The 27,968-nt window shown below is 40.4% G+C and overlaps 1 protein-coding gene across 2 annotated transcripts in view; it reads left to right on the top strand.

Moving 5' to 3' along the window:
- Positions 1 to 27,968, top strand: part of LOC132869647 (thyrotropin-releasing hormone-degrading ectoenzyme-like) — a 520,051-nt gene that overhangs the window by 211,901 nt on the left and 280,182 nt on the right. For both annotated transcript variants that reach the window (XM_060902939.1, XM_060902940.1), the window contains one exon: positions 13,160 to 13,314. In XM_060902939.1, the coding sequence (XP_060758922.1) occupies positions 13,160 to 13,314 (155 nt within the window). The remainder of the gene's footprint in view (positions 1 to 13,159; positions 13,315 to 27,968) is intronic.

The following is a 27,968-nucleotide window of genomic DNA, read 5'->3' as shown; positions in this document are numbered from 1 at the left end:
ACATACTTTAATTCCTAACAAATCCCCAATTCACCAGCGTACACCATAATTACACCATACAATGGAGGTGGAGGCAAAGCAGAAAACACAAGTTTTGGTTGATAAAAATATTTACCTCCACATACCTGACTGCAGTGTCCACCTTCGTGGCTTCAAAGGAAGTCAGCTACTCTAAGGGTCAATATCTAAAATCTGATTGGCTGAAATTAATTTCTGAGACTACCAACTGTCCCAAGTCTCCCCAGCCCAATTGTCCCCGCTCTCCCCTACTCACAACAGCCATCTTGCGTACGCGTAATTAACAGCAAGTATAAATCAACCTTAATACTTTCAACAATAGTAAAAGTGAAAGGTAGAGGTCAAATATGGAAAGGGGAATGGAAAGAGGTGAAAGGGAAGTTAAAAAAAGAAAGGTGAAAGAGGAGGTAAAGGAGTGATGAGGAAAATCAGTGGAAAAAAGGAGATTGAAATAGAACAATGAGACAGAAAGGCAGTGAGAGTGAAAGTGACAAACGGGGAATAGACAGGGAAAGGCAGTGAAAGAGAGGGACTTGTATGGAGTAAATGAGAGTGGGCATGATAAAATCAGTACAAAAACTGTGAGAAACAGGAAAAGAATGTGAAAAGGTGTAAAGAAGCAAGAGGAAGGGAGATGGAAAAGGAAGTGAAAAGGTGGAAAGAGTGATGTATGTGGGAGAGATGCAGTGAGAAAAAAGGAAGGCTAAAGACATGTGAACATCTCCATTCAGTGCTTACTATATATGTTATAGCTCTGTTTCACTTCAGGTCTTTAGAGTGTGGGTCTATTTTTATTTTTTATTTATTTATTTATTTTTAAGCTCAGATGGCCATAGGCCAGTGAGCTATTGCCATCATGCGGTGTCCGTCGTCCGTCCATCCGTCTGTCCACAATTCACAAAATTTGTTACTCTTCCCTGAGTTTTCAATGGATTTTGATTCTTATTGTTTTGTTTGGGGGTGGCACGGTGGTGTAGTGGTTAGCACTGTCGCCTCACAGCAAGAAGGTCCTGGGTTCGAGCCCAGCAGCTGACGAGGGCCTTCCTGTGTGGTGTTTGCATGTCCTCCCCGTGTCTGTGTGGGTTTCCTCCAGGTGCTCCGGTTTCCCCCACAGTCCAAAGACATGTAGATTAGGTTAACTGGTTACTCTAAATTGACCGTAGATGTGAATGTGAGTGTGAATGGTTGTTTGTCTCTGTGTGTCAGCCCTGCGATGACCTGGCGACTTGTCCAGGGTGTACCCTGCCTCTCGCCCATAGTCAGCTGGGATAGACTCCAGCTTCCCTGCGACCCTGTACAGGATAAGTGGCTACAGGTAATGGATGGATGGATGTTTTGTTTGGAAAATCTAATCAGTCTGCACAAAAGTTACTCCCTGGTTTTGTGATTTCTCATTAACAAGTCACTAATTAGGCCGATTAATGGACTTTCAGGAAAATCGCTACTCCTCATTGAGTTTCCACTGGATTTTGATTCTGATTGTTTTGTTTGGGAGATCAAATTGTTGTAATTGTTCTCATGAAGAGCAACTTAGCTAATTATAAATGAGTCTGGTTTCTCATGGTACGGCCGTGTGAGCTACTGCATCACTGACGCTCTTTTTTTTTTTTTTAATTTGTGTGTGTGTGTAGCTCAAATCTGTTCCAGCATGACAATGCCCCATCCACAAAATGGGCTTCATAAAAGATTTGATTTGCCAGTGCTGGTGTAGAACAACTTGAGTGTCCTGTACAGAACCCTGACTGAACTCAATGCCACTGAACACCTTTGAGATGAACTGGAACACCGACTCCACTCCAGACTTCCTCACCCCACATCAGTGTCTGATCTCACTAATACTCGTAGCCAAATGATCACAAATCCCCATAGCCATGCTCCAAAGTCTTGTGCAAAGCCTTTCCAGAAGACAAGAGTGGAGGTTGTTATAACAGCAAAGGGAGGACTAAATCTGGAATGGGCTTTTCCGAAAGCGCATGTGTGTGATGTGGTGATCAGGTGTTGCACAGGAAGTATTTTATATAGGAGCTATGCAGAAACTCAGATGGTACATATACAGCCTCTGAGAATTATTCTTTAAAGTATGCTTAGAATTCTACAAAAAAAATCTTAACAGTTTGATACTCCTGTGTGTGTGTGTGTGTGTGTGTGTGTTGATTAATTGTTTTCCTTTGAGACTCACATCTTCATACTGTACTACACACTCATTGATAAATACTGGAGGTGAAAACACATTCTGCCATCACACATATGGATTCATTAGCTGATTGCATGAAATTCTTACACTTTCTGACAGTTCATGTCATGCAAGTGATTTTCTTACCTCCTGGGCTGATTAGCCATGGGGGAAACCCAGAACAGAGAGGTGAACATAATTCCAGAGGCTTTAAATCAAATCTTCTATCAAAGTCAATACTTTGTAGAACCACCTTTTGCTGCAATTATAGCTGCAAGTCTCTTGGGGTATGTCTCTATTAGCTTAGCACATCTAGCCACTGGGATTTTTGCCCATTCCTCAAGGCAAAACTGCTCCAACTCCTTCAAGTTAGATGGGTTGCATTGGTGTACAGCAATCTTCAAGTTATGCCACAGATTCTCAATTGGATTGAGGTCTGGGCTTTGATTAGGCCATTCCAAGACATTTAAATGTTTCCCTTTAAACCACTCCAGTATGTTTAGGGTCATTGTCCTGCTGGAACATGAACCTTCATCCCAGTCTCAAACCTCTGGCTGACTCAAACAGGTTTTCCTCCAGAACTGCCCTGTATTTAGTGCCATCCATCTTTCCTTCAATCCTGACCAGCTTTCCTGTCCCTGCAGATGAAAAACATCCCCACAGCATGATGCTCTCACCACCATGATTCACTGTAGGAATAGGGTCCTCAGGGTGTTGGGTTTGCACCACACATGGCATTTCCCATGATGGCCAAAAAGATCAATTTTAGTCTCATCTGACCAGATAATCTTCTTCCATTTGTTTCGGGAGTCTGCCACACGATGTTAGGCAAACTACAAATGTGTTTTTTTTTTTCTTAAAGCAATTACTTTTGTTCTGGCCACTCTTCATAAAGCCCCACTCTGTGGAGTGTATGGCTTAAAGTGGTCCTATGGACAGATACTCCCATCTGTGCTGTGGATCTTTGCAGCTCCTTCAGTGTTCTCTTTGGTGTCTTTGTTGCATCTCTGATTAATGCGCTCCTTGCCCAGTCTGTGAGTTTTGGTGGACAGCCTTCTCTTATCAGGTTTGTAGTGGTGCCATATTCTTTCCATTTTGCTATAATGGATTTAATGGTGCTGGGATATTCAAAGTTTGGGGTGTGTGTGTGTATATATATATATATATATATATATATATATATATATATATATATATATATATATATATATATATATATCTCATCTCATTATCTCTAGCCGCTTTATCCTGTTCTACAGGGTCACAGGCAAGCTGGAGCCTATCCCAGCTGACTACGGGCGAAAGGCGGGGTACACCCTGGACAAGTCGCCAGGTCATCACAGGGCTGACACATAGACACAGACAACCATTCACACTCACATTCACACCTACGCTCAATTTAGAGTCACCAGTTAACCTAACCTGCATGTCTTTGGACTGTGGGGGAAAACGGAGCACCCGGAGGAAACCCAGGCGGACACAGGGAGAACATGCAAACTCCGCACAGAAAGGCCCTCGCCAGCCACGGGGCCCAAACCCGGACCTTCTTGCTGTGAGGCGACAGCGCTAACCACTACGCCACCCTGCCGCCATATATTTTATTCTGACCTGTTTGGAGGCTCCTTGGTTTTCATGTTGCTTGTTTCATAGTGTTGCAGAGTCAGGGTCTTTCCAGAACAGGTTGATTTATACAGGCATCATGTGACAGATCATGTGACACTTTGTCTGCACACAGGTGAATCTTAATCAACTAATTATGAGACTTATGAAGTGAATTGGTTGGACCAGCTCTTATTTAAAGGATATGGGACATGAAACATAAATGCACGCTATATCAGTTTCTTTCCATTAAAAATATGAATTAATTGCATCAACAAATACAAAATCATCTATTAAATTCAGCAAAATCGTTATATTCGTGATGATTATATGGCATTTCTGCTCGACTTCCGATATGCATTTTTTGCAACCGGAAGAGCCACTGTCACGTGATCATACGTCACAAAAACTTTCGGGCACAGCACAAGCGGGTAGATGAATGGAGAAGTGGATGACAAGAAAATTGTTTTTATAGTCTTTAAAGTACATTGGACATCATACATTGGACATCATGGTGTATTGTGCTGCTTATGGTTGCAATAATTCCAATGGGAAATGCCCTGGAGTAAGTTTTTTTGCATTCCCCAAGGACCCGAAGCTGAGGAAAGTGTGGGCTCACCTGCGCATGCGCAGTAGGCTTCGCGCATGCGCAGTAGGCTTGGTAGGACAACTTTACAGAACACCTGTTGAAAAAAACTTTGCACCTACTGTTTCCCACAAACTGTATTCGGACCATTTCACTGAGGATTCTTTCAACATTAATACTCAGGTACTGAGCGATATTAATTCATGAAACAGGAAGCATAAGGATGAGAAAAAAAAAAAACAGTTCAAATCGGGAAGCCGCGCACACCTGCGCCAGGCTGCACAAATGCGCGCAGCTTCCCGACCCAAACCGCCTCTCTCTCATCCTTACACTTCATGCCTCATGCTCCATGAACCAACATCGCTATTTTTATTTTTTTTTAAATCGGATCTGCGCAATTCAGCAGTGAAAAAGGCGGCATCCGCCGAAAGGCGCGCTGTTTGCATCCCTGCACGGAGGCCAGGGGACAGGACAGGAATATTTTTGTTGATATGAGTGATCCGGTGCGATTTCGCGACCCCCCTGTTGAAGACCTCTGCGCTAAGCGACTGAAAGTCGAGGTAAGGATTAGTATTATAATTTTGGGTGTATCAATTATTGATTATCATAATTCTGACTCGTTTCGCCATTTTGAATGTTTTCATCTCGGACTCTGGAAGCATTGTATCTCAATCAATTTCGAAAAATATCAGCAAAAAAAAAACTAGCTTGCAACGGACTTTAGCTAGATCTATGATGAACTTTCAATGTATGATACAAAAATAATACTTCTTTCAACAGATCATTAGCCTTTGAGCAGAATTGTTTTTAACTTACCAGGAAGTGTTATCCAGCCGACCGCTTTCAGTTTCATGAGGGCTGAATGAACTCTCACTCTCAGAATCATCTGACCCGTCAGAGTAAAGACAAGATCCATGTTCATGTGAATTTCCAGCTATCGGTTCGAATTGATAGGGTCTAACTTCACAACTCTGTGAAACATCGGGAATGTCACTGTCGATGGTGTCCATTTCGGTAACCTGTTTACATTAGATTCCCAAGCGCTGGCTCCTTGGAAAGTTTTTGTGACGTCATGGGTCACGTGACCACCTAGCTCATTAACGAATCCTTGTTTTACGCTGATGTATAGAAAAACTTGAATAATGTGATGATTTTCACATTTTTGACGCCCTGCAGTGATTTAGATGGCATTTCTTATGTCCTTTATACATAATTATGCCCAGGTAAAAATCCATGTCCCATATCCTTTAAGGGTTTCATACGAAAGGGGGTGAATACCTATGCACACTCCAGATTTTTTATTTTTCATCTTAATTACTGTTTTTGTCACAATTTTTTTTTTTTAAATGCAGATTTAAAGTGGTCAGCATGTTGTATAAGTCAAATGGTGCTAACCCTCCAAAAATCCATTTTAATTTCAGCTTGTAATGCAACAAAACAGGACAAACACCAAGGGGAATGAATACTTTTGCAAGACACTGTGTTTGTAATTGATTTGCTGCTATGAAAGGCATATTTCCTTTGTGTTAACAGCATTATGTCACATTTATATCATCATACCAATTGCTTTCTTTAGTTGCCCTTGTTGCCACCATCTTTCAAAGCTCTGTGTGTGTGATACTGTTCCAAAACTGTGTGTGAATTGTATCACCATTGCTTTTTATCTTCTGAAGCTATGGGAGCGGGTTAAGTTGATTCTTGCCCAAGAGAGTGAATAAAGTCCCCACCACCAAACCTCTCACCATCTTGAAAATACCTCACAGAGGATTCTGTGAAAGTCAGCCTTTGCATCACATTGATGATGTTGGGTCGTGTTTGATAGGTGTGGCTTATCAGTTGAAGGCATTTATTTATGTAGAAATCCTTCTTTACCAAGTATTTCTTCACCAAGCAATATTCAATCATACTGCCTTTTCGACTTATGGTACAAAATTTATTTATAATGAGCTTGCATATTGTTTTTTGTTTTTTTCCCTTTTTTTGCAGACGTTGTATTTGATTTAATTGTTGTATAATTCCTTTGTTTGAGAGTGCATTACTCAGTTATTATACTTTTTTTGGAATATAAAAACTGCACTAAAACTAAATCAAATGTTGTACAGCGATAGGCACACTTAGAGTTTATTCCATCTCACTTCTGACATTGCTGTGGGTATAAAGCCTCACTCACAACCCGCCGTACGTGCTGCTACAGGCGGTCTACAGTAAAAAAAAATTGGCAAAACCGTGCTTGAGACTTGCACAACACTTGCGTGTGTTCAGCGCCGTAGAAGGTTGCAGACTGCCCGTGGTGATTTTTGGTCCTGCACATGCAAATTCTACGGGTCTTGCGACAAATCAAGAACGCATACACTACGTACGGGACCCATACTCCTTTTGTACGCCTGAACCAAGTCAGCAGCGCGGCTAGTAGGGGCTTTTTGCGATGACAGTAAAACTCATGAGTGATGCACGGTCATTGTATGAGTGATGTGCCTCAGAAATACTACACAAGTATTCCACACTTACTACAGGTATTTGTGCATCGTGCAAGACAGAAGTGCATCTCACTTTCTACCCCTATGTGTGGTGTGCACGCAGCGCATGCGACCTGCACGCAGTGCACATGACCTGCACATGACACGAGGGGCAAGACTCTGGGTATATATATTGGGGAGGAACCAAGGAACCAATCATGTAGCATATAGCATTGTAGAAGGGAAGAAGACCACCTCATTTGCTGTTTTTATTTGAGTATATGTTTAATTTACCAGGCAAATGTCAAATAATAAAACATGAGTATAAGGGAATAACGCATTTTATTACATTGTAAAAAAAAATCCCAACAGTTTATTACATTGAAAAGCCCAACAGTTTGGGCACTGAAACACACTTTGACTCTGAGCTGCTGTCCTGCTCCTACTCCTGCTGAGTGGTGGAACGGGGTGTCGGGATGTCCTTGTCCTCGTCACTGAGCATGGCACAATGGCCTGACAGCGATGATGAGATTGCACTGTCCTCACTTCTGGGTGTCGTTAGCTGAAACGTACATGAAAATCAGCATATATAATATTAATTACATAAACATATAGATACTGAAATTAATGTTTAAAACATGTGTATTTACCTGTGAAAATACCTCGGCGGGGTGCTGTGCCTTCTGCCGGCTTGAAGGCATACTTCTCCCTGTCCATGCAGGGCTTGCCGGTGCTGCTACCATCATCATCAAATTCTTCCTCCTCCTCCCCCTCTGCTGTTTCAGGCTGGGTTACTTCACTTTTGCTCGCTTCTTCTTGGGTCCCATTTTCTAAACTTTAAACTGAAAATTTTTAAATTTTTCCCACAAAACATCCAATGTTCTTCAGTCGAAAGACAGATGCAGAATGCTGCAGACACGCTGGTTTTATACCCACTCCTGGCTTGCGTCACACGCAAGTTATGAGTGATTGTAACGTGTTAATCACATGCGTCACACATGCTTCACAAGTGTGGCCCGAACTCATAGCAGAGGAAACTGGTAAAATGTAAGTCTCACACACTCCACACTCACTGAACACACACTGATCACATGCATCAGATATACGCTTTCCATGGGCTAACGGCGCAGTTTTTCCCACGCCTCGAGGAAGTCAGGTGTGCAGCCTGTACTTGACAAGTACTTTGCCTGTACTCCTCCCCCAAACTTTCCCCCGGGTTCACCGTGACCCTGCGGCACAGCTGCGAGCTACCAAACCCTGCGACCCATGCGTGTCCAAAACACTTAGGGTGGGTTGTGAGTGAGGCTTAAGACACAAACCGAACAAAAGCCTTGAATGAGTGACAGTGGTATTCTTTTCACCTGACATCCTAGCTTTTTCGTAAGCTAGTGTCAGAGCACAGGGTCAGCCATGATTTATGGCTTTGTTTGTTTGTTTGTTTGTTTGTTTGTTCTTATTGAACTATCATTAAGATTTTATAACTATTTTCAGGGTCTTTACCTCCAACTTGTATGAATTCTGAGCCATGTCAAACCCTGTTAGCCTTGAATGTGTCTCAACTCTTTGCCTGTTCATTTGCTTTGGATTTTTCTCTAGTTTTGTTGGCTGATGCCTGATTGTGTTCTGAACCTTAGTTGCTTTAATAGTGAGAAGTGTAATGGGTCCCCAGGCAAATGCATTGGTTACTTCTGCCAAGGTGGTTATATTTTCAGTGCACTTTGTTTCTTTGTCTGCCTGTAAGCATAATTGAAAAACTACTGACTCGATTTCCATTAAACTTGGTGGAAGGGTGTATCATGGGACAAGGAAGAATCTATTAAATTTTGGAGTGGATCTGAGTCACAGGGCAGATCCATGAATTTATTTTCTGTTTCGCTAACAGTGCAAGATACGGCATTTGTAAAAAGTTCAGTGATGGAAAAAAAAACAGCCAGTGTAGAAATACAATGACTCCATATCACAATCCACATTCACGGGTACCAGTAATCCTCTGGGATACACATGTAGCCACATAATTCTTAGAATTTTGGAAGTATATCTAGACATATACACTTTATTCCTGAAGATAAAACCTTCTGGTATCTTGTGGAAGTGACAGTAATAGCCCAATGTTGAATGGAGTGTGTCTTGTTAAATTACTATTGATTGTAATCTTTTTTTTTTCCTCGTTAGTTTTTAGTACATGTTGCAGTATAACTGTGTGGATTCTGAAAATGTCATTACAAAGTTCTGAGAGAACTTGCACCATTTGTGGCTATACTATGTACACTATACTATACTATATACTATAGTCCTGGGTATGACTTTAAACTGCAACCAGTGGTGAGTCTCAGGTCCAGGAGGACTTGAGTATTGGGGAAAGTGGCATGACCCCTTAATCCTCATTGTTCCCAGGTCTGCTCTGACCTGGAGTGGTAGCACCTGCCTGGGTTCCAGCTATGGGTTAAACAGTACATCACCAATAAGGCACTGGCAGCAGAGAGCTTTTTGGTGCAATGTGGCACATGAACCCAACAGGGTCAATGGCACACCACCAGATGGCATGCAGAAGAGCCACTCAAATGGCCAACGAATGGCATCACTCGGCAAGTCAGTTGTCACTGCGTGGCAACTTCCATACCTGTCAGATCTGTGGCACTTTTGTGCACCACTTGACATCAGGTCTGGAGGTCCAGAGAGACAACACGATGGGGGCATGACATCGTTTGTCTTACCTTACCGTGCAAGGTGCTTTGTTAGGAGAGGAGAATAGTATGCAAGAGCTCACCAGGCCAGATATTCCGTGGCGGCTCGGCCGGGCCATTCGTGCCACCGCTGCAAGCAACTCTGTTGCTCTGGTGCTGGCTTCGTGGCCCATCTGCGTTTCTGCGCATCCTAATGAAGCAGTCATCATCACTAGCGATGGACAGCCGCCGCCACCGATGACTATACTAATGTTTAGTATACTATATGTATACTATACATTTATAACAAGAATGTATCTATCATCAGTGAACTCAGTGAATTTTTCATCAGCTACAAATAGACGATGAACATGGCTGAAGAGTCTAAACTTAAATAACTCCTCTAAAAACTCTGTATGTGTGATCATTTCACTTAATTGCAACATTGTGGGTATGAGATGCCACTGGAAAAGCGACGACAAGTCCTCAAGCGGGTTATAGTGATATTCCTGGAGCTTTCAGTGTCAACAAAAATGCCCATATGTGTAAAATTAGTTATTTTATTTTACGTATTTAATCACAAACACACATTTAGTGTCTTTTGCTTCATGTTTTTTTTGCAGTACTTTTAAAGAAGTATTTTTACAATGTGCTAGTATTTCGTCAAATGATAAAATAAATGTACATACCATATGTGTGTGTGTGTGTGTGTGTGTGTGTGTACACTACATAGTGATAATATTTAGTTTTAAATGTCAAAAGGAACTGGTTACATAAAGTGACTAACTTGTTATGGTAGGTAATCTGAGGTCACGATTTTACATTGTCCTCTCAGTCCTCAGTACATGAAGGCAGGAAGATGCTCAGATTATCCAGCCTGAGCTTTTGAAATGATTGTGCTCCTACATTATTTATTTTCCTTAACACCAAGCGATTAAGCATAACCACGAACTTCACCAGTACCGACTGGATAACATTAAGTAAATGGACGTCTCACTTATAGTCTGTAAAAGGAATCATGGGAAGCAGGAATAAGATGCGACAACGGTTGTGGATTTGCATATCATAGAAGACTATTATCCTTGGAGGAGGGCTGCACTCTCCAAGTACCCTTCTAGTTTCTTCATGTAATTGTCTCCCTTTTTCACCAGTTCTACCATACTCTACTTTTGAGATGTGGATATCCCTCATAATATCACGACTCACTGGAAGAGTGTTTGATTGGGCCACAACCCCTTATTGTCCCCAGGCATTACAACAGTCATTCCTAAAATCTGCACAAGCATTCTAAGAGGTCTTTGATCATTGTGTTTCATGGAGAGACAACTACTTTCTGTCAAATAAATTAAACAGTCAGCCACGGACTATGCTTTCAGCTTTCATCACTGACTGATCATTGACCGATTTTCAAAAGCATATTGTTTTGTAATTCTCCCCAAATTGCCCACTGCCATAAAAACAGCAGAACAAGGTCTAATTTACATCTCTTCTATGGGCATCACCTGTTCACATCCTCCTTTCTAATATACTCACATATATAGTACTGTGCAAAAGTCTTAGGCACATATAAAGAAATGCTGTCGATCAAAAATGGCTGATAAAATAATGAAATGAAATGTTTCAACATTAAAAAAACTATAAACTCAGCAGTAAGCCGTAATAAATGAAACAAAGTCAGTATTTGGTGTGAGACGACCCTTTGCTTGAAAAAAATAAATTAAAAAATAGTAGTCTCAGGTACAACGAGTGCAGTTTTATAAGGAAATGAGCTGTAGGTTTTACTGAGCATCTTGCAGAACCAGACACATTTCTTCTGCACACTTTGACTGTCACACTCGCTTCTTCATTTTGCACCAAAACCCAGTAGCCTTCATGACTTTACCCGCGATGGATTAAGCGAGGCGAGGTATTGTAATCAGTGCGATTTGTGTTTGTTTGTGTGTCTGTCTGTTAACAATTTAGCGTCTAGACGGTTACACGGATTGACTTCAAATTTTCAGGGTAGGTGGGCAATGATCCGTAGATTAACTGATTAAATTTTGGGGGTAATCGGGTCAAGGTGAAGGTCAAGGTCACCGGAAAGGTCAACCTTTCGGTCAAAATAACATATTTTCCATTAAAACTCAAAAACAGTTGCCAAAAGACAGATGTTTACTATTATGAGCATATAGGAACTCCCATATGGCCTTTCATTTGGCACCATGATCTTTGACCTTGAGTGGCCTTGAAAGGTCAAACTCAAGGTCATAGATTTTCAGAGGCTGTAACTTGAAAATGGTTGATGATATTTACCATTATCAACTTATAGGAAGTGCCATATGGACTTTCATTTGACACCATGATCTTTGACCTTGAGTGACCTTGAAAGGGCTATAACTTTAAAATGGTTCATGATAGCCAGATGTTTACCATTATCAACATATAAGAAGTCCCATATGGGCTTTCAGTTGCCACCATGACCTTTGAGCTTGAAGGACTTTAAAATGTCAAACTCAAGGTCATGGATTTTCAGAGGACTATAACCTGACAGCTGACGATTGAGAAATATTACCATTATCAACATCTAGGTATAAAATAAGTGCTGCGAGGCGAGGTTTGTTTTGTCTGGCAACACTTGTTGATATCTGTTTGTGTTTTGACTTTTGCATACTCTATTGATTTGATTGAATTATCTGTTGGTGCTTTCAGTAACACCTTCCTGGATATGGATCTTAAACTTTCTCCAGGGTCCATTGTGTTAAACTCTGTGTTTTCTCTATTTTCTCTTTATTCTCACACTCGTGGCTAATTGAACCTCAACTTCAAATGTAATGTCCACATATGTTTAACATGATTGTGAAAAACCTGACTTGGGTTCACGGGTTACTTTATTTCCCTTTTATTATTAGCTCATCTGGCCGACAGGTGATGACCATATGCCATCACGTGTTGTCCATCATCTGTCGTCCGGCGTCCATCTGGCATCGTCCACATTTCATGAAAATTGCTTCTTCTCTCTCAATTCTTCACCAATTTTTACTCTTTTTGTCAGGAAGGTAGCTCTGCCTGGGGTGCATATTGCTTCTATCCAAATGTGCATAATTGCAATTAATAATGAAGATATGCAGTAATTAAGCTCTAATGAGCAGTTTCCACACAAATCGCTTCTTCTCCCTCAGTTCTTCACTGATTTTGATTCTTTCTAGCATGAAGATAGGAGTACCTAGAGTGCATATAACTTCTACCCAGATTTGCTTAATTACAATTACATGAAGTTATGGACTAATTAAGCCTTAATGAGCAGCTCAACAAAAAAATGCCTTCTTCTTGGTCAATTCCTTGCTGTTTTGGATTCTTTCTGGCAAATAGGTTGGTATACCTAGGGTGTATATAGCTTTTATATACGGTATAGCTTGTATATCGTGTATATAGCTTGCAACATTTATTGCACGAGGCGGCCCACTTTAGATCATTCCTTCTGGACTAGACAGGGCCAGAGTGAGCTATGCCATCATTGACTATCTTGTTTTCATTCATGATAGCTGGCTAAGAAGGGCAAGTTTTCTGAAGCCAGCTTTCTTCAGAAAATTCTACACTTGGCTTACTTCACAGTCTATCCTCTGGACTTAATGTTGTTTTTTTTGTTTGTGTGTGTGTGTGTGTGTGTGTGTGTGTGTGTGTGTAGATCTCCTGGCTGTGCCAAAACACCCATATGCAGCGATGGAGAACTGGGGTCTTAGTGTATTTGTTGAGCAGAAGATTTTGCTGGATCCCGAAGTCTCATCTTTCTCCTACCAGATGGAGCTCACCATGGTGGTGGTGCATGAGATCTGCCACCAGGTACAAAACACACACAAACACACACACACTTGCTGTTCATGACACATACAGAGCTTACAAGCTGAATTGATTTACCATATATTTTGCTGTGGCATATAACTCTCTGGCAGCTTGATCAAGGCCTGACATTTACTGTACAAGGAAATCACACTTCGCTGGCAAGCTACCAAGCAATTTTACTCACTGACAGATTAACACCAAGTTGTCGAAACACATGATTGGAACTTTTATACACTAAGTGGCAGTTCACACCTAAAACATACTAGAAAGTGGATTATTCCAGTTTCCTGTGATAAGACTGAACAGATCTTACCCTCAAACAGTCCCCAGATTGGACATTTGAGAAGCCAGTTTATGAAAAATGGGCATGGATATCTAGCTAAAAAGAACTGTTAGAATACAGATTGCAAGAACAAAGTGTTTCTGATATTTATTTTCACTATTCTTTGTTTGCAATAGATATCACTTCCTGTAGTGATCTGCCTCATTATGTATTCAGATTTCCACCTGACGTGCAGGCATTTGTTTGCAGTCATTTCCTGTGTTTTGCCTCCAAATATGCCAGATTGTTGCTCTGTATTTGGATGTTCAAACCGATCAAATCGAGAAAAAGACAAAAGGTATTATAGGATACCAAAAGTAGTCGTGCACAGGGGAACAAAAAAAAATCTCAAAAAGATGCCATGAAAAATGGCACACAAACCTTTCACTGTGTTCGAAAAGAATCGAGAGTCCACATGCTCGTGTTTGTAGTGATCATTTTATTAAAGGTACATACATCAACTTTATGGATCCAAAATTAAAACTTCTAATGTTAAATGAGTTTTCTTACAATTTGGATGTCATAAAGCAAGCCACTGATGAAACGATGAAACTAGTTTGTATTTTGGTTGCGATTGAAACTCGCTTGTTTACCCATCTTTTAAGGTTGTCCAGTGAGGTCAGTACATTGAAATGGATGAGTGTGTATGCATGCTTCATCGATTATGAAAAAGCATTTGACAGAGTCAACCATGAAAGAATTATTAAATACTTGGAAGACATTGGAGTGGATGATAAAGACCTCAGGCTTATAGTGAACCTCCACTGGACGCAGAGAGCAACAGTTCAACTCGAACAAAGTATGTCTGGCAAGATAGAAATCAAAAGAAGAGTCTGCCAGGGATGTGTGCTTTCACCATGCCTTTTCAACCTTTACACAGAATGTATCTTCAGGTCCATCAGAAAAGATAAAGCAGTGAACATAGGAGGCATTCAGATCAACAGACTTCGCTATGCAGATGACACTGTACTGCTAGCTGAAAGTCAGGAAGATTTAAAGGCATTGTTTAACCACATGAATGAAGTTGGGAAACTGCAATATGAAGATGAATGCTTAGACTAGGTCAGAATTGCAAAAAGGGGCTTAAATAAGGAGTTGCAGGCATTTGTGAGTAAAAGTTGGCAAACAAACTTTTCTAAAGGTATTTTTTGCGCTGAATCCATTTTTGCTGTTTGCCAAGCTGTATCTCATACGTGGAGCCCAGTAGAGGGCACATTTGCATATAATTTGCATATTTCGAGTATTTCAATATAAAACTCTTCAATGTTGTACAATATGAAAAAAGTAAAATAGCAGAAAGTTGCATATACCTCTTGGCTAAATAAGTACCAAATTTGGCTTCAATTGGGTGAAAGGAACTCTCAAAAACAGACTTTAGGTAGTGTGTGTGGTCCAAATTACCATATTAAATTATAAAATTTGTGGTCTTGAGTTTATAGACTATATAATAGACTATATAAAGGGTAATTCTTTCTGCTGAATCCATTTAGGCAGTCTTTTTATTTGTAACTCAGTAGAGTGGCAGTCTCATAGGCTAAAAAAATAAACAAATTTCTCAGCTCTGGCTCAAAAATAAAATCTTAAATTGCGACAGAAGATTTATTGGGTACAGAAAACAAACATAGGCTAATATTTAAAATACATAATATTTATCTCAGAATATTTTTGGTGAACACTGAACTTTTTATCCATTTTTTTAATATATATATATATATATATATATATATATATATATATATATATATATATATATATATATATATATATGTGGTTTTTTTTTGGTCTTTCTTGTCTTTATGTAGGACATTTAGAGGGCGAGAGGAAATGATTGGGAGAGAGAGATGGGGAAGGATCGGGAAATGACCTTGGGTCAGACTCAAACCTGGGTCCCCGGATTTATGTTACGGCATCCCAGCCAACCAAGTCACGGCACCTCCAGAACTTTGATTTTTTTTTTTTTTTACTTGAATGCATCCATATAGAAACATCAAAATCATATGTACATAAATGATCTGTAACTATGTAATGTAACTAGGGTGATGGTTTAACATATAAACATATATTAACATAAAACTATAAACAACAACATGACAAGATTCTCCAATATGACTAATTTTCACAAAACAGCAAAAATACCAGACTGTGATATCATGCCTGGCCAATGATCTTAAAATGAAGTTAACTAAACTAAAGTTCAGCAATTGCTACATTCTGCATCACTTGTTTTACACTTACATGCAGCAGAGCAACGTAAATGGGACTTTTTGCACATACATCGTGCACTCATACATCTTGAGGTGCAGCTGCAGCTGATCATATGGAGGAAAAACATATCTCGATTTCTTCTATATCTCGATATACGATATATATCTCGATATTTTCAAATCCCCCTAAATAAATAAAAAATAAGTAAAACTTCTGCTAGTAGGGACAGAACTGTATCAGTTTTTAAACTGCTGTGGGACAAAACTGTCTGTGCTGCTGCTCCGCAGTAAGATGTTTGCCTACTGCAGCATGGGCGATCGAAGCACGGGCAGTCTGAGTGAAGTCGCTGGAGTAGCCAACCGAAGGCATGCAGTGGAAATATGTGAAAACGCAATCAAGTAAATGCTACTGCACAATATTAAATGCTACTTATCTTTCAACTAACAGTGTTTTGAGGTGTTACAGAGTGATAGGGTGACCAAACCTCTGTAATTCCAAAAAGTAATTTTTTTTCTCGATTAATTCGACATCTCAAAATCCATATTGAGATACTTGTCCATCTCGATACATCTTAAATATCAATATATTGCCCAGCCCTATGATTAGCAATATTTAAACACTGTATGGAAATAGAAATGATGGCAAAAAGTGATTTTATTTTGAATTAAAGTTCTTGTGGATAAGTTTGAAGTTAATTTACAAACTCTGATGTGATGGCAACAGTTTCCTTGCATCCTCAATGAAATGACTCAGGAATGTAAGATTTTCTATTTGTCTGCTTGAAATATAGGGATAAAAGAAGACATATTCAGGACAACAATAAGAAATGAAAGTGCAATTGTCCTTGTCACATACAAGTACCATAATTCTCACTACAAATAAACCTCCTAGACTTGATCATTATTGTTGTACATGATGTAAAATAAAAAAAAACGGAATTTACTGACATTTTAGAGGTTGTCTTAGATTTTGTGCTCTACAGACTTCCACATAAGAGATACAGCTTGGCAAACAGCAAAAATGGATTCAGCACAAAAAATACTTTTAGAAAAGTTTGTTTGCCAACTTTTACTCAAAAATGCCTGGGGGTGTCACATTATCTGAAAATCGACCTAGTCTATAAGAAAACAAAAGTTATGTTAATAAGCAAAAAAACTGAAAAAACAAATATCAGCATCACTATAGATGGTACACTGATTGAACAAATGAGAGCATTCATCTACCTAGGACACAAGATAACAGATGATGGCAGATGTGATGAGATCAAGAGGAGAATTGCAATTGCTAAAACATCCTTCCCTAAAATGCAAAAAATATTAACATCTCACAAAACATCACTGACCACAAGAAAGTGAATTCTCCAGTGTTTGGTCAATTCTGATATATGGGTCTGAAGCCTGGACAATCATTCCTGTAATGAGCAAAAGCTTGGCTGCATTTAAAATGTGGGCATATCGGAGAATGTTACAAATACCCTGGACAGCAAAAATCACCAACACTGAGGTATTAGAGAGGATTAACATCAAGGAACGCCTCAGGAACATTATACAAATTAAGAAACTCAAGTATTTTGGGCATATTATCCGCCACAATACTTTTCACTGCACGCTTTTAGAGGGAAAAATTAATGGAAAAAAAGGAAGAGGAAGGCCAAGAATTTTATGGACATCCAACATCTGTAGGTGGACAGGCCTCAGTTACACCAAAGCAGTGCAAATGGCTCAGGATGACAGAAGCGGCTGGAGAACTATTGCATCCAACCCTCAACTCGAGGATGGAACCTGACCATGACGAATGAGGTCAATGCATAAGTCTGAGCTACATTTGAAATGTCATAAAATAAAAGTTATCATTGCAAAAATGTCTACAGCAGTTCCGACTTGAATCACGTACTACACTCCGGCTTACATTACTTACCCTCGCAAAAATAAGATGATTATTGTCCTTTAGAAGTCTTATTCCAACGTCATGAACCCAGGAACAAACGAAAAACTTAAAGGCTTCAAGACTTTTGAAAGCTTTCATTTGATTCTTCGTGTAAAATGATGTTTGGACTACCAGATCATTGGAAATGTCCAGAAACTGTATGTTTGGAAAGTTGTTGAAATCGCATGAAAAGTCTGTATTTTTTAAACTGTAGGGGTTCAATCCATCACATAAATATATTTTTTCTTGATATCTCAATTTTGCTTTTGGTTCTAGTCCATTAATATAGTCAGATGTAGAATGTTTTCCACAAGATGATGACAGACAAGTGTTTAGATTGGACACCATCTTAGATTGTTGCTTATCACTTGGAAACCGGAAGTGAACCAGGAGGCAAAAAGTCACGTGATTGCAAACAAATAATGTACTGTTTTGTTGCTGCTAGTGATATGAATGATATCTTAAAAGTCCCATTGATGCTGCTTGTAAGTAAGAAGTACTGGAAAATCATGTGCAGGCGGTGGATTTTGTCAGAGCACAAATGTGTGGGTGGGTCAGAAGGTCATGTCATTGGGATATATACTGTATGTGTTTGTAAATCCATCCAGGTTGGCAATGCTGCATAAAATGAGAGGAAATTTAAAGTTAAAATTAGAGCAAATTGTATCATTTCATTTTGATGTGTATCCCTGCTTGAAGTATTGTAATAACTGATAAGAAGTTACATGGGTGTCGAAGGGCTGGATGGACAGTATTTATGTTAACTATTATTCCATTAACATAGGTCACTCTTTTAAGCAAGCTAGTATGTGTTGAGTAGAAAGATCCTGTACCATAAGCCATGGCCTAAAGGTTAGAGAAGCAGCTTAGGGACCGAAAGGTCACCAGTTCAATTTCCTGGACCAGCAGGAATGGCTGAAGTGCCCTTGAGCAAGGCACTTAACCCCCAGCTGCTCTGGATAAAAGTGCCTGCTCGTCGTTGTCACTGCCAAACCTGATCCAGGCTTGAGGCAAACCATGTTTGGTTGACTTGGCCAGAATTGCGGGGGCGTTCTTTTCTGTGTACACACACACATTCACAATTTAGAACCATCAGTTAATCTAACCACATGTCTTTCAACTGTGGGGAAACCAGATCACCCAGAGGAAACCCACACAGACACGGGGAGAACATGCAAACCCTACACAGAAAGGTCACTGTTGGCCGCTGGGCTCCAATCCAGACCCTTCTTGCTGTGAGGCGACAGTGCTAACCACTGCACCACCATGTCACCCAAGAGTGCCTGCTAAATGCCTCTAATGTAATGTAATGCTCAGTTTTCCTTAAACGGGGGAGCATCTCTGATCATATTTCACTGAAACCAAAATCCCATGCAGTTAATGGTGGTCCGAAAAAAACTAGATTTATTCAGTCTTGTTAAAACTCACCTGTTTAATATATTCCTATGTTTCCCTCCATTCCATCAACGACTTTAAAAACTAATTTTTAAATCAGCACACATTTTTCAAAAAATGGTGTACATAGGAAATGTTCTATTCATCTCATCTCATCTGATCTCATTATCTCTAGCCGCTTTATCCTTATACAGGGTCGCAGACAAGCTGGAGCCTATCCCAGCTGACTACGGGCGAAAGGCGGGGTACACCCTGGACAAGTCGCCAGGTCATCACAGGGCTGACACATACACAGACAACCATTCACACTCACACCTACGGTCAATTTAGAGTCACCAGTTAACCTAACCTGCATGTCTTTGGACTGTGGGGGAAACCGGAGCACTCGGAGGAAACCCATGCGGACACGGGGAGAACATGCAAACTCCGCACAGAAAGGCCCTTGCCGGCCACGGGGATCGAACCCAGACCTTCTTGCTGTGAGGCGACGGTGCTAACCACTACACCACCGTGCCGCCCATGTTCTATTAATTAACTGATTTATTAATGAATTTGCACTAACAGCATCCAGTTAACACTGTTTGGTCTCTTGACAACATGGAGCAGAAAATGGCTGAGAGTGAACAGTAAGGGTGTTTTCACATATAGTCTTTTTTAAGCAAACCAAAAGCAATCCTCTGAAATTGGACTAAAAAGTGGACCAACAGAAAAGGGACTCATTCACATTGCTCACCATGCATTCATCAGAGAGGAACTGTCAGGGCCTTCTAGGCCTTCAGAGAAGGCCCAAGCGTATTAATATTTCAAATGTTATATTTAATTTCTTTCATTCTTTAAGTTATTTCATAATTTCATGATAATTATTCTCTTCTAATTCTAATTCAGCCTCATTTTCTATCAAATTTGCTTCAAAAATGAAAGGGTTGCTGTCCTGAAAACATTAAAATCGAGTTATCCAATGAGATTTTTTTATTTGTTGTCTCTAGGCTGAGAAGAATTTAGAGCTGGCTCACTCATTGGTTAGGACTTCATTGCTGGACAGAAGGCCATGGCAGTGTACGTTTATGTAGGAAGTGACAGATGAATTAACCAATCAGATTTTGAATTATAGTCAGAGGGACGAAAAATTTATCACCCTCAGCCTTCTCGAAGTCCAAGGAGAGCTTTACCACAAGTCAGCGCAGCAGTGAAGTCATCTTCCAGCCAGTGTAGCATTCATCAGTAGTGTTAGTGAATGCTAATAAAGCAAACCAGTACTATCAAGAGGAAGTAGCACAGGCTAATGACCGAGAAACTAAGATTTCTGTCTCCAGACTCTTCTTCCACGCTCAGTTGCTACAGTATTTTTCACTCTCCCCATGTCTGCGTGGGTTTCCTCCAGGTGCTCCGGTTTCCCCCACAATCCAAAGACCAGTTAGGTTGACGTAGGGCGGCCTTGGGCTGAGGTGCCCTTGAGCAAGGTACCGAACCCCTGACTGCTCCCCGGGCACTGTAGTGTGGCTGCCCACTGCTCTGGGTGTGTGTGCGTGTGTTCACTGCTTCAGATGGGTTAAATGCAGAGGATGAATTTCACTGTGCTTGAAGTGTGCATGTGACGAATATTCATTTCCCTGTGTAATTTACTTTGTTACTTTTAAAATCAACATCAACAGCTACATACAACGGAGCGACCTGGCAGCCTGCCGCTAATCCCTTGCAGAATTCTTTGCCCTGTTGCTTTTTTGGTGTCTGGCTCAGTTTTGACTGAGCTCAAGTCCCAGTTCCAATAGTAACGGTTTGCCATTGACATTCACATTGTGAGTTAATTTAAAAGAGGACTCTGTTCTCTTTCTGGTCCATTTTAGCTCTGATGGGGCTTCAGTCCTCTTTCTGTTCACACTAGAGTTCCTCTGGAGCTCTGACCTTTGTTTTTTCAAGGATCCCAATACAATAGCATGTGATCTATCTACAGCAATCCAGTAGCAAAATATGATGCTAACCTGTAGTCCTTTGTTCTCACAATGCACAGTTTAAGCAAACTGCAACATGGACTTGAAATGAACTGAATTGAGACCAGCTCCTGAGGTGGTCTTAGTCTGGTTTGTTTCAGAGGGGTCTGTGTTCATTTGGCGTGTTCACATATGCAGAATAATGCTGACTAATCGCTCCAAGTTGGCTTTGATGGCTGAAATGGGTGAAGTGTGAAAACACAACCCCAATTCCAAAAAAGTTGGGACAAAGTACAAATTGTAAATAAAAACGGAATGCAATGATGTGGAAGTTTCAAAATTCCATATTTTATTCAGAATAGAACATAGATGACATATCAAATGTTTAAACTGAGAAAATGTATCATTTAAAGAGAAAAATTAGGTGATTTTAAATTTCATGACAACAACACATCTCAAAAAAGTTGGGACAAGGCCATGTTTACCCCTTTGAGACATCCCCTTTTGTCTTTACAACAGTCTGTAAACGTCTGGGGACTGAGGAGACAAGTTGCTCAAGTTTAGGGATAGGAATGTTAACCCATTCTTGTCTAATGTAGGATTCTAGTTGCTCAACTGTCTTAGGTCTTTTTTGTCATATCTTCCGTTTTATGATGCGCCAAATGTTTTCTATGGGTGAAAGATCTGGACTGCAGGCTGGCCAGTTCAGTACCCGGACCCTTCTTCTACACAGCCATGATGCTGTAATTGATGCAGTATGTGGTTTGGCATTGTCATGTTGGAAAATGCAAGGTCTTCCCTGAAAGAGACGTCGTCTGGATGGGAGCATATGTTGGCATATGTTGCTCTAGGACCTGGATATACCTTTCAGCATTGATGGTGTCTTTCCAGATGTGTAAGCTGCCCATGCCACACGCACTAATGCAACCCCATACCATCAGAGATGCAGGCTTCTGAACTGAGCGCTGATAACAACTTGGGTCGTCCTTCTCCTCTTTAGTCCGAATGACATGGCGTCCCTGATTTCCATAAAGAACTTCAAATTTTGATTCATCTGACCACAGAACAGTTTTCCACTTTGCCACAGTCCATTTTAAATGAGCCTTGGCCCAGAGAAGACGTCTGCGCTTCTGGATCATGTTTAGATACGGCTTCTTCTTTGAACTATAGAGTTTTAGCTGGCAACGGTGGATGGCATGGTGAATTGTGTTCACAGATAATGTTCTCTGGAAATATTCCTGAGCCCATTTTGTGATTTCCAATACAGAAGCATGCCTGTATGTGATGCAGTGCCGTCTGAGGGCCCGAAGATCACGGGCACCCAGTATGGTTTTCTGGCCTTGACCCTTACGCACAGAGATTCTTCCAGATTCTCTGAATCTTTTGATGATATTATGCACTGTAGATGATGATATGTTCAAACCCTTTGCAATTTTACACTGTCAAACTCCTTTCTGATATTGCTCCACTACACTGTAAAAAAATATTTGTTGTTTTAACTTTAAAAAGTTAGTGCAAGGGCTGCCTTAAAATTTTGAGTTCACTGGAATTCACATAGTAAGTTAAATTGTTGTGAACTTACTATATTAATTTCAGTGAACTCAAAATTTTAAGGCAGCCCTTAAGGCAACCCTTGCACTAACTTTTTTTAAGTTAAAACAACAAATCATTTTTTACAGTGTATTTGTCGGTGCAGAATTAGGGGGATTGGTGATCCTCTTCCCATCTTTACTTCTGAGAGCCGCTGCCACTCCAAGATGCTCTTTTTATACCCAGTCATGTTAATGACCTATTGCCAATTTACCTAATGAGTTGCAATTTGGTCCTCCAGCTGTTCCTTTTTTGTACCTTTAACTTTTCCAGCCTCTTATTGCCCCTGTCCCAACTTTTTTGAGATGTGTTGCTGTCATGAAATTTCAAATGAGCCAATATTTGGCATGAAATTTCAAAATGTCTCACTTTCGACATTTGATATGTTGTCTATGTTCTATTGAGAATACAATATCAGTTTTTGAGATCTGTAAATTATTGCATTCCGTTTTTATTTACAATTTGTACTTTGTCCCAACTTTTTTGGAATCGAGGTTGTACCCGAATCTACATAAAAGTGAAAAAGCATTCACAGATGAGTCATTAGATTAGTGGTTGGTTAGATTTTTCTTTCTTTCTGTCTTTCTTTCTTTGGGTGCATTCTAGGACGTGAGAGTGAGGGTGATCATTGGGGAGGGCACAAGACCCTTGAGACTTTAATGCTCTAAAACAGTTTACGGTTTAACGGATTACATTGCATTATGTGTGTTTTGTGTGATAATGCCAGTGAATCCACAAAAAAATCTGCAAATACTGAGGTTGTGTCTTTCTAAAAATAGTCACTGCAGTTGATGATGAATCATCTGAGACACAGTCTGCTACAAAGCAACCCACAGTTGAGGGTGACAGGCAAGTCTGATTAGTCCAGCAAGCTTGAGATGACAGAGGAGGCTGTGCTCTCACAACTGAAATAACCATTGAGAAGAGGATGGTTTCAGCAGTTGAATCAATGAGACTAAATCAAAAAGGAATAGAAGATTTCAGACTGTGGTTTCACAGTGGTGAGCAGTTTTATTTTCCAGATGAGATTAACTTGGAGAAGTTCACACCTTTGTGCCAGTAAAACACAAAACTGAACTACTGTATGTGTAGGGTATGTAGTATGTTTTATTTTGTTGTAATTGTTTTTCTTTTATTAAAGGTGATAGCCCCCTGGCACTGCTGTTACTGGGCAATGCAGCGCTAGGTGGTCAGTGTCTTGTGGGGACTCCTGACATTTAGGGCATATAGGGGACTCTATGTAGCCCCAACAATGCAAACTGGTGGTTGTTCTGGCATGTCTTGATCTGAGCCTGTTTGCTTGAGTCCACCGTCTTCTAGTTTGGTTGAGGAAGCCAAGTAGTGGATTGGTGGGGTCCTCTATTAATTCCCCACCTTTGAGAACATTTTGGTTCCATTCCTCTCTCCAGGAAGTTTTGATGTTGAAGTTTTCCTTCTTGGTCTTACAGAAGAGTTTTCTTGATTTTAATCTTGAGGTGGTTGGTGCTACTTCTATTATTTTGTTTGAGCGGTATGGCACTTTCTGTGTTTCAGATGTGCTGGTGTTGTTTTTCAGTGATCTCTTCTCTGCGAAGATGTGGTGGAGCAATGTTGGTCATTATTGATAGCCATTCTACTGGTGTTGATTTTATGGCACCAGATATAATTCTCATGCTTTCGTTTAGTTTGGTGTCAATCTTTTTTAAATGGGTGCTATATGCCCATACTGGGGCACAATATTCAGCTACACTGTAGCATAATGCTAATGCTGATGTTCCTAGCACACTCTGGGATGCTCCCCATGTTGTCCCTGCTAACTTCCTGATGAGTGAGTTTCTCTTTGCCAGTTTCTGTGCGGTGTCTTCCAGGTGTTTTTTGTATGGTATATTAGGCCTCTATCAAGGACCACTCCTAGATATTTAGGGTATTTCTCTGGTGGAAGTGGTTCATTATTTAGTAACACCTGTAGGTTTTGATTTGCTTGGTGGTTGTTCAAATGGAAGAGAGTTGTCACAGTTTTGTGATGTTCATTTTTAGATACCAGGTGTTGAAAAAAGCATGAATTGTTTGAGTATCTCTACTTAGCACAGTTTCCAGTTCTTTAATGTTGTTGGACTAATAAGCAATGCCCAGGTCATCTGCATATCCAAACCTGAGTGATTGTGTCTGGGGTATGTCACTGATATGTACCGGTGAGTTGCACAAGGTTGGTGCGAGGACTGATCCTTGTGGGATGCCATTCCTTATTTTCCTTGTCTTATTTACATCATTTACTTACTCAACTAAATAATAGACATCCATAACTCCTGAACAAATTGGTGAATTTAAATAAATTTTAAAAATCACTGAAATTCTGTTGAATGTGATCCAATGAGCATATGTCACCTCATATTTGTACCCCAGTTAATCAGGAAGTTACGGAAGAGTAAAGGGTATTTCCTTCACATAGGATTCATAACTGGCCCTATTTCACAAAACTGAACTCTTTTAATGTTTGTTGTACTCATAAGTGACTGATTTGGCATTGCACTCTTGGCATTCTCCCTCATTTGGTTTTTGTTCTCTTATCTTTCCCATGTTGAGAGATGACAAAGGGAATTTGGCCTCTGTGTCACCTCATATTTGTTTCCCAGTTAATCAGGAAGTCAAAGATTACAGTTTGAAAGTTTTGACACACTCCAATCAGCTCAAACATGTACAATTTAAATGGGGAAAATGCTTCAGTTACATTATATTCACTATAATCTCCAGGGGTACCAATGCAGTAATAGTGGCACACTTGATGAGGGATTTGTTTTTCTCTGAATACATTTATTTCAATTAAAGGTCAGATTTTTCTCATTGTTTTCAGTGTGAGATGAAGTGATTTCATCAAAAGATCGACTTTTATCTAACCCTTTTTACTGATTTTTACAAGGAGGGGCCAATAATTCCAGGGGTCTGGAATTAAGTAAACATAATAGTTTATGCGCATGCGTCCTTACTACTTCTATTGTTCTGGTGTCTCCGAAGGGACCGTCTTACAGCGCCCCTAGAGTTGTGGCATGTGTATTGCATCGTTTTCAGCAAGCGTTGCGTTGCCGTATGGACCTGATATTTTACTGATCGTTGCCCATGTGGACGCGATATTTTTTTTAAATAACATCTCGTTGCCATTGTCATGTGGATGTAGCCTAAGGCCCTGTCCACACGGCAATAGATTCAGGTGACTCCGATACAATTGCTTATCGTTTAGGCCTGGCGTCCACACGGCACCGGCGTTTTGGGTGCCCAAAACGCAATCTTTTTGAGAACGGGTTCCAGAGTGGAAAGATCTGGCAACGTTGCCATTGTGAAGTTGTCTGGATGAGTAGAACGGATTTGTTTACGATGACGTCACAACCACATGATTATGAGTGCTTCACGCCGGGTAGAAGTGTAACGAATATCACCAGGATATCACCAGGAAAAAGCCTTACAGAGCACTAGTGAGAGTGAAACACGAGCTTGGATATTATTATTATTATTATTATTATTATTATGTTCAGTGTTAGTTCACAGTAGTAATGCAAGAAGCAGAATAGTGACAGTAATAGTGAAGCAAAAACATGCAATTGTACAAACACTGCAGCTCTACAGCAAAATATTCATTTATGAAATGGTTTGATTCTTAACACCAGTAGTGCCAATGATCTTCTCATTGCGATGCGATGCGAGTTGTCAACAAATCCTATAACTTGGTTCATGAAACGCGCTTACAAAATATTTTCACTGTGAATATTTATTGTGTAATGGTGCAAAGTGAGAGAGAGAGAGAGAGAGAGAGAGAGACTCTGCTCTTAGGGCAGAGTCAATCCCGCCAGCAAAAATAGGGGAAAAAAAGGAGCGATCTCACCTCTTCAGATGTTGGTTTTAGTCCGGCAATACATTCCTCAAAAAGGGCGTAGAGGAGCAAATTAATCCATCAACGTGTAGCATTCAATTTATTCCGGACCATTAAAGACGCCGCCTTCCGCGTAGAATCATACGTCATCCTCGCCGCCATATTGGATAGTTCAAAACGGAGAATAAAGATTCATGCGCTGCCTTTAACTGTACCAACAGGTTTACCGTCCAAAGGAGATCACATGGGATTACCTTTCACAAGTGAGAAACAACAAATTAATCCATCAACGTGTAGTATTCAATTTATTCCGGACCATTAAAGACACCGCCTTCCGCGTAGAATCATACGTCATCCTCGCCGCCATATTGGATAGGTCAAAGCGGAGAATAAAGATTAGCTGCGTTTAACTGTACCAACAGGTTTGCCTGTTTGCCGATACAATTGCTTATCGTTTAGGCCTGGCGTCCACACGGCACCGGCGTTTTGGGTGCCCAAAACGCAATCTTTTTGAGAACGGGTTCCAGAGTGGAAAGATCTGGCAACGTTGCCGTTGTGAAGTCGTCTGGATGAGTAGAACGGATTTGTTTACGATGACGTCACAACCACATGATTATGAGTGCTTCACGCCGGGTAGAAGTGTAACGAATATCACCAGGATATCACCAGGAAAAAGCCTTACAGAGCACTAGTGAGAGTGAAACACGAGCTTGGATATTATTATTATTATTATTATTATTATTATGTTCAGTGTTAGTTCACAGTAGTAATGCAAGAAGCAGAATAGTGACAGTAATAGTGAAGCAAAAACATGCAATTGTACAAACACTGCAGCTCTACAGCAAAATATTCATTTATGAAATGGTTTGATTCTTAACACCAGTAGTGCCAATGATCTTCTCATTGCGATGCGATGCGAGTTGTCAACAAATCCTATAACCTGGTTCATGAAACGCGCTTACAAAATATTTTCACTGTGAATATTTATTGTGTAATGGTGCAAAGTGAGAGAGAGAGAGAGAGAGAGAGAGAGAGAGAGAGACTCTGCTCTTAGGGCAGAGTCAATCCCGCCAGCAAAAATAGGGGAAAAAAAGGAGCGATCTCACCTCTTCAGATGTTGGTTTTAGTCCGGCAATACATTCCTCAAAAAGGGCGTAGAGGAGCAAATTAATCCATCAACGTGTAGCATTCAATTTATTCCGGACCATTAAAGACGCCGCCTTCCGCGTAGAATCATACGTCATCCTCGCCGCCATATTGGATAGTTCAAAGCGGAGAATAAAGATTCATGCGCTGCCTTTAACTGTACCAACAGGTTTACCGTCCAAAGGAGATCACATGGGATTACCTTTCACAAGTGAGAAACAACAAATTAATCCATCAACGTGTAGTATTCAATTTATTCCGGACCATTAAAGACACCGCCTTCCGCGTAGAATCATACGTC

Source organism: Neoarius graeffei, chromosome 21 (genome assembly GCF_027579695.1).
Source record: "Neoarius graeffei isolate fNeoGra1 chromosome 21, fNeoGra1.pri, whole genome shotgun sequence".
Taxonomy (NCBI): domain Eukaryota; kingdom Metazoa; phylum Chordata; class Actinopteri; order Siluriformes; family Ariidae; genus Neoarius; species Neoarius graeffei.
The sequence above is the reverse complement of the archived record's forward strand: the minus strand, read 5'-3'. Positions and strand labels throughout refer to the sequence as shown.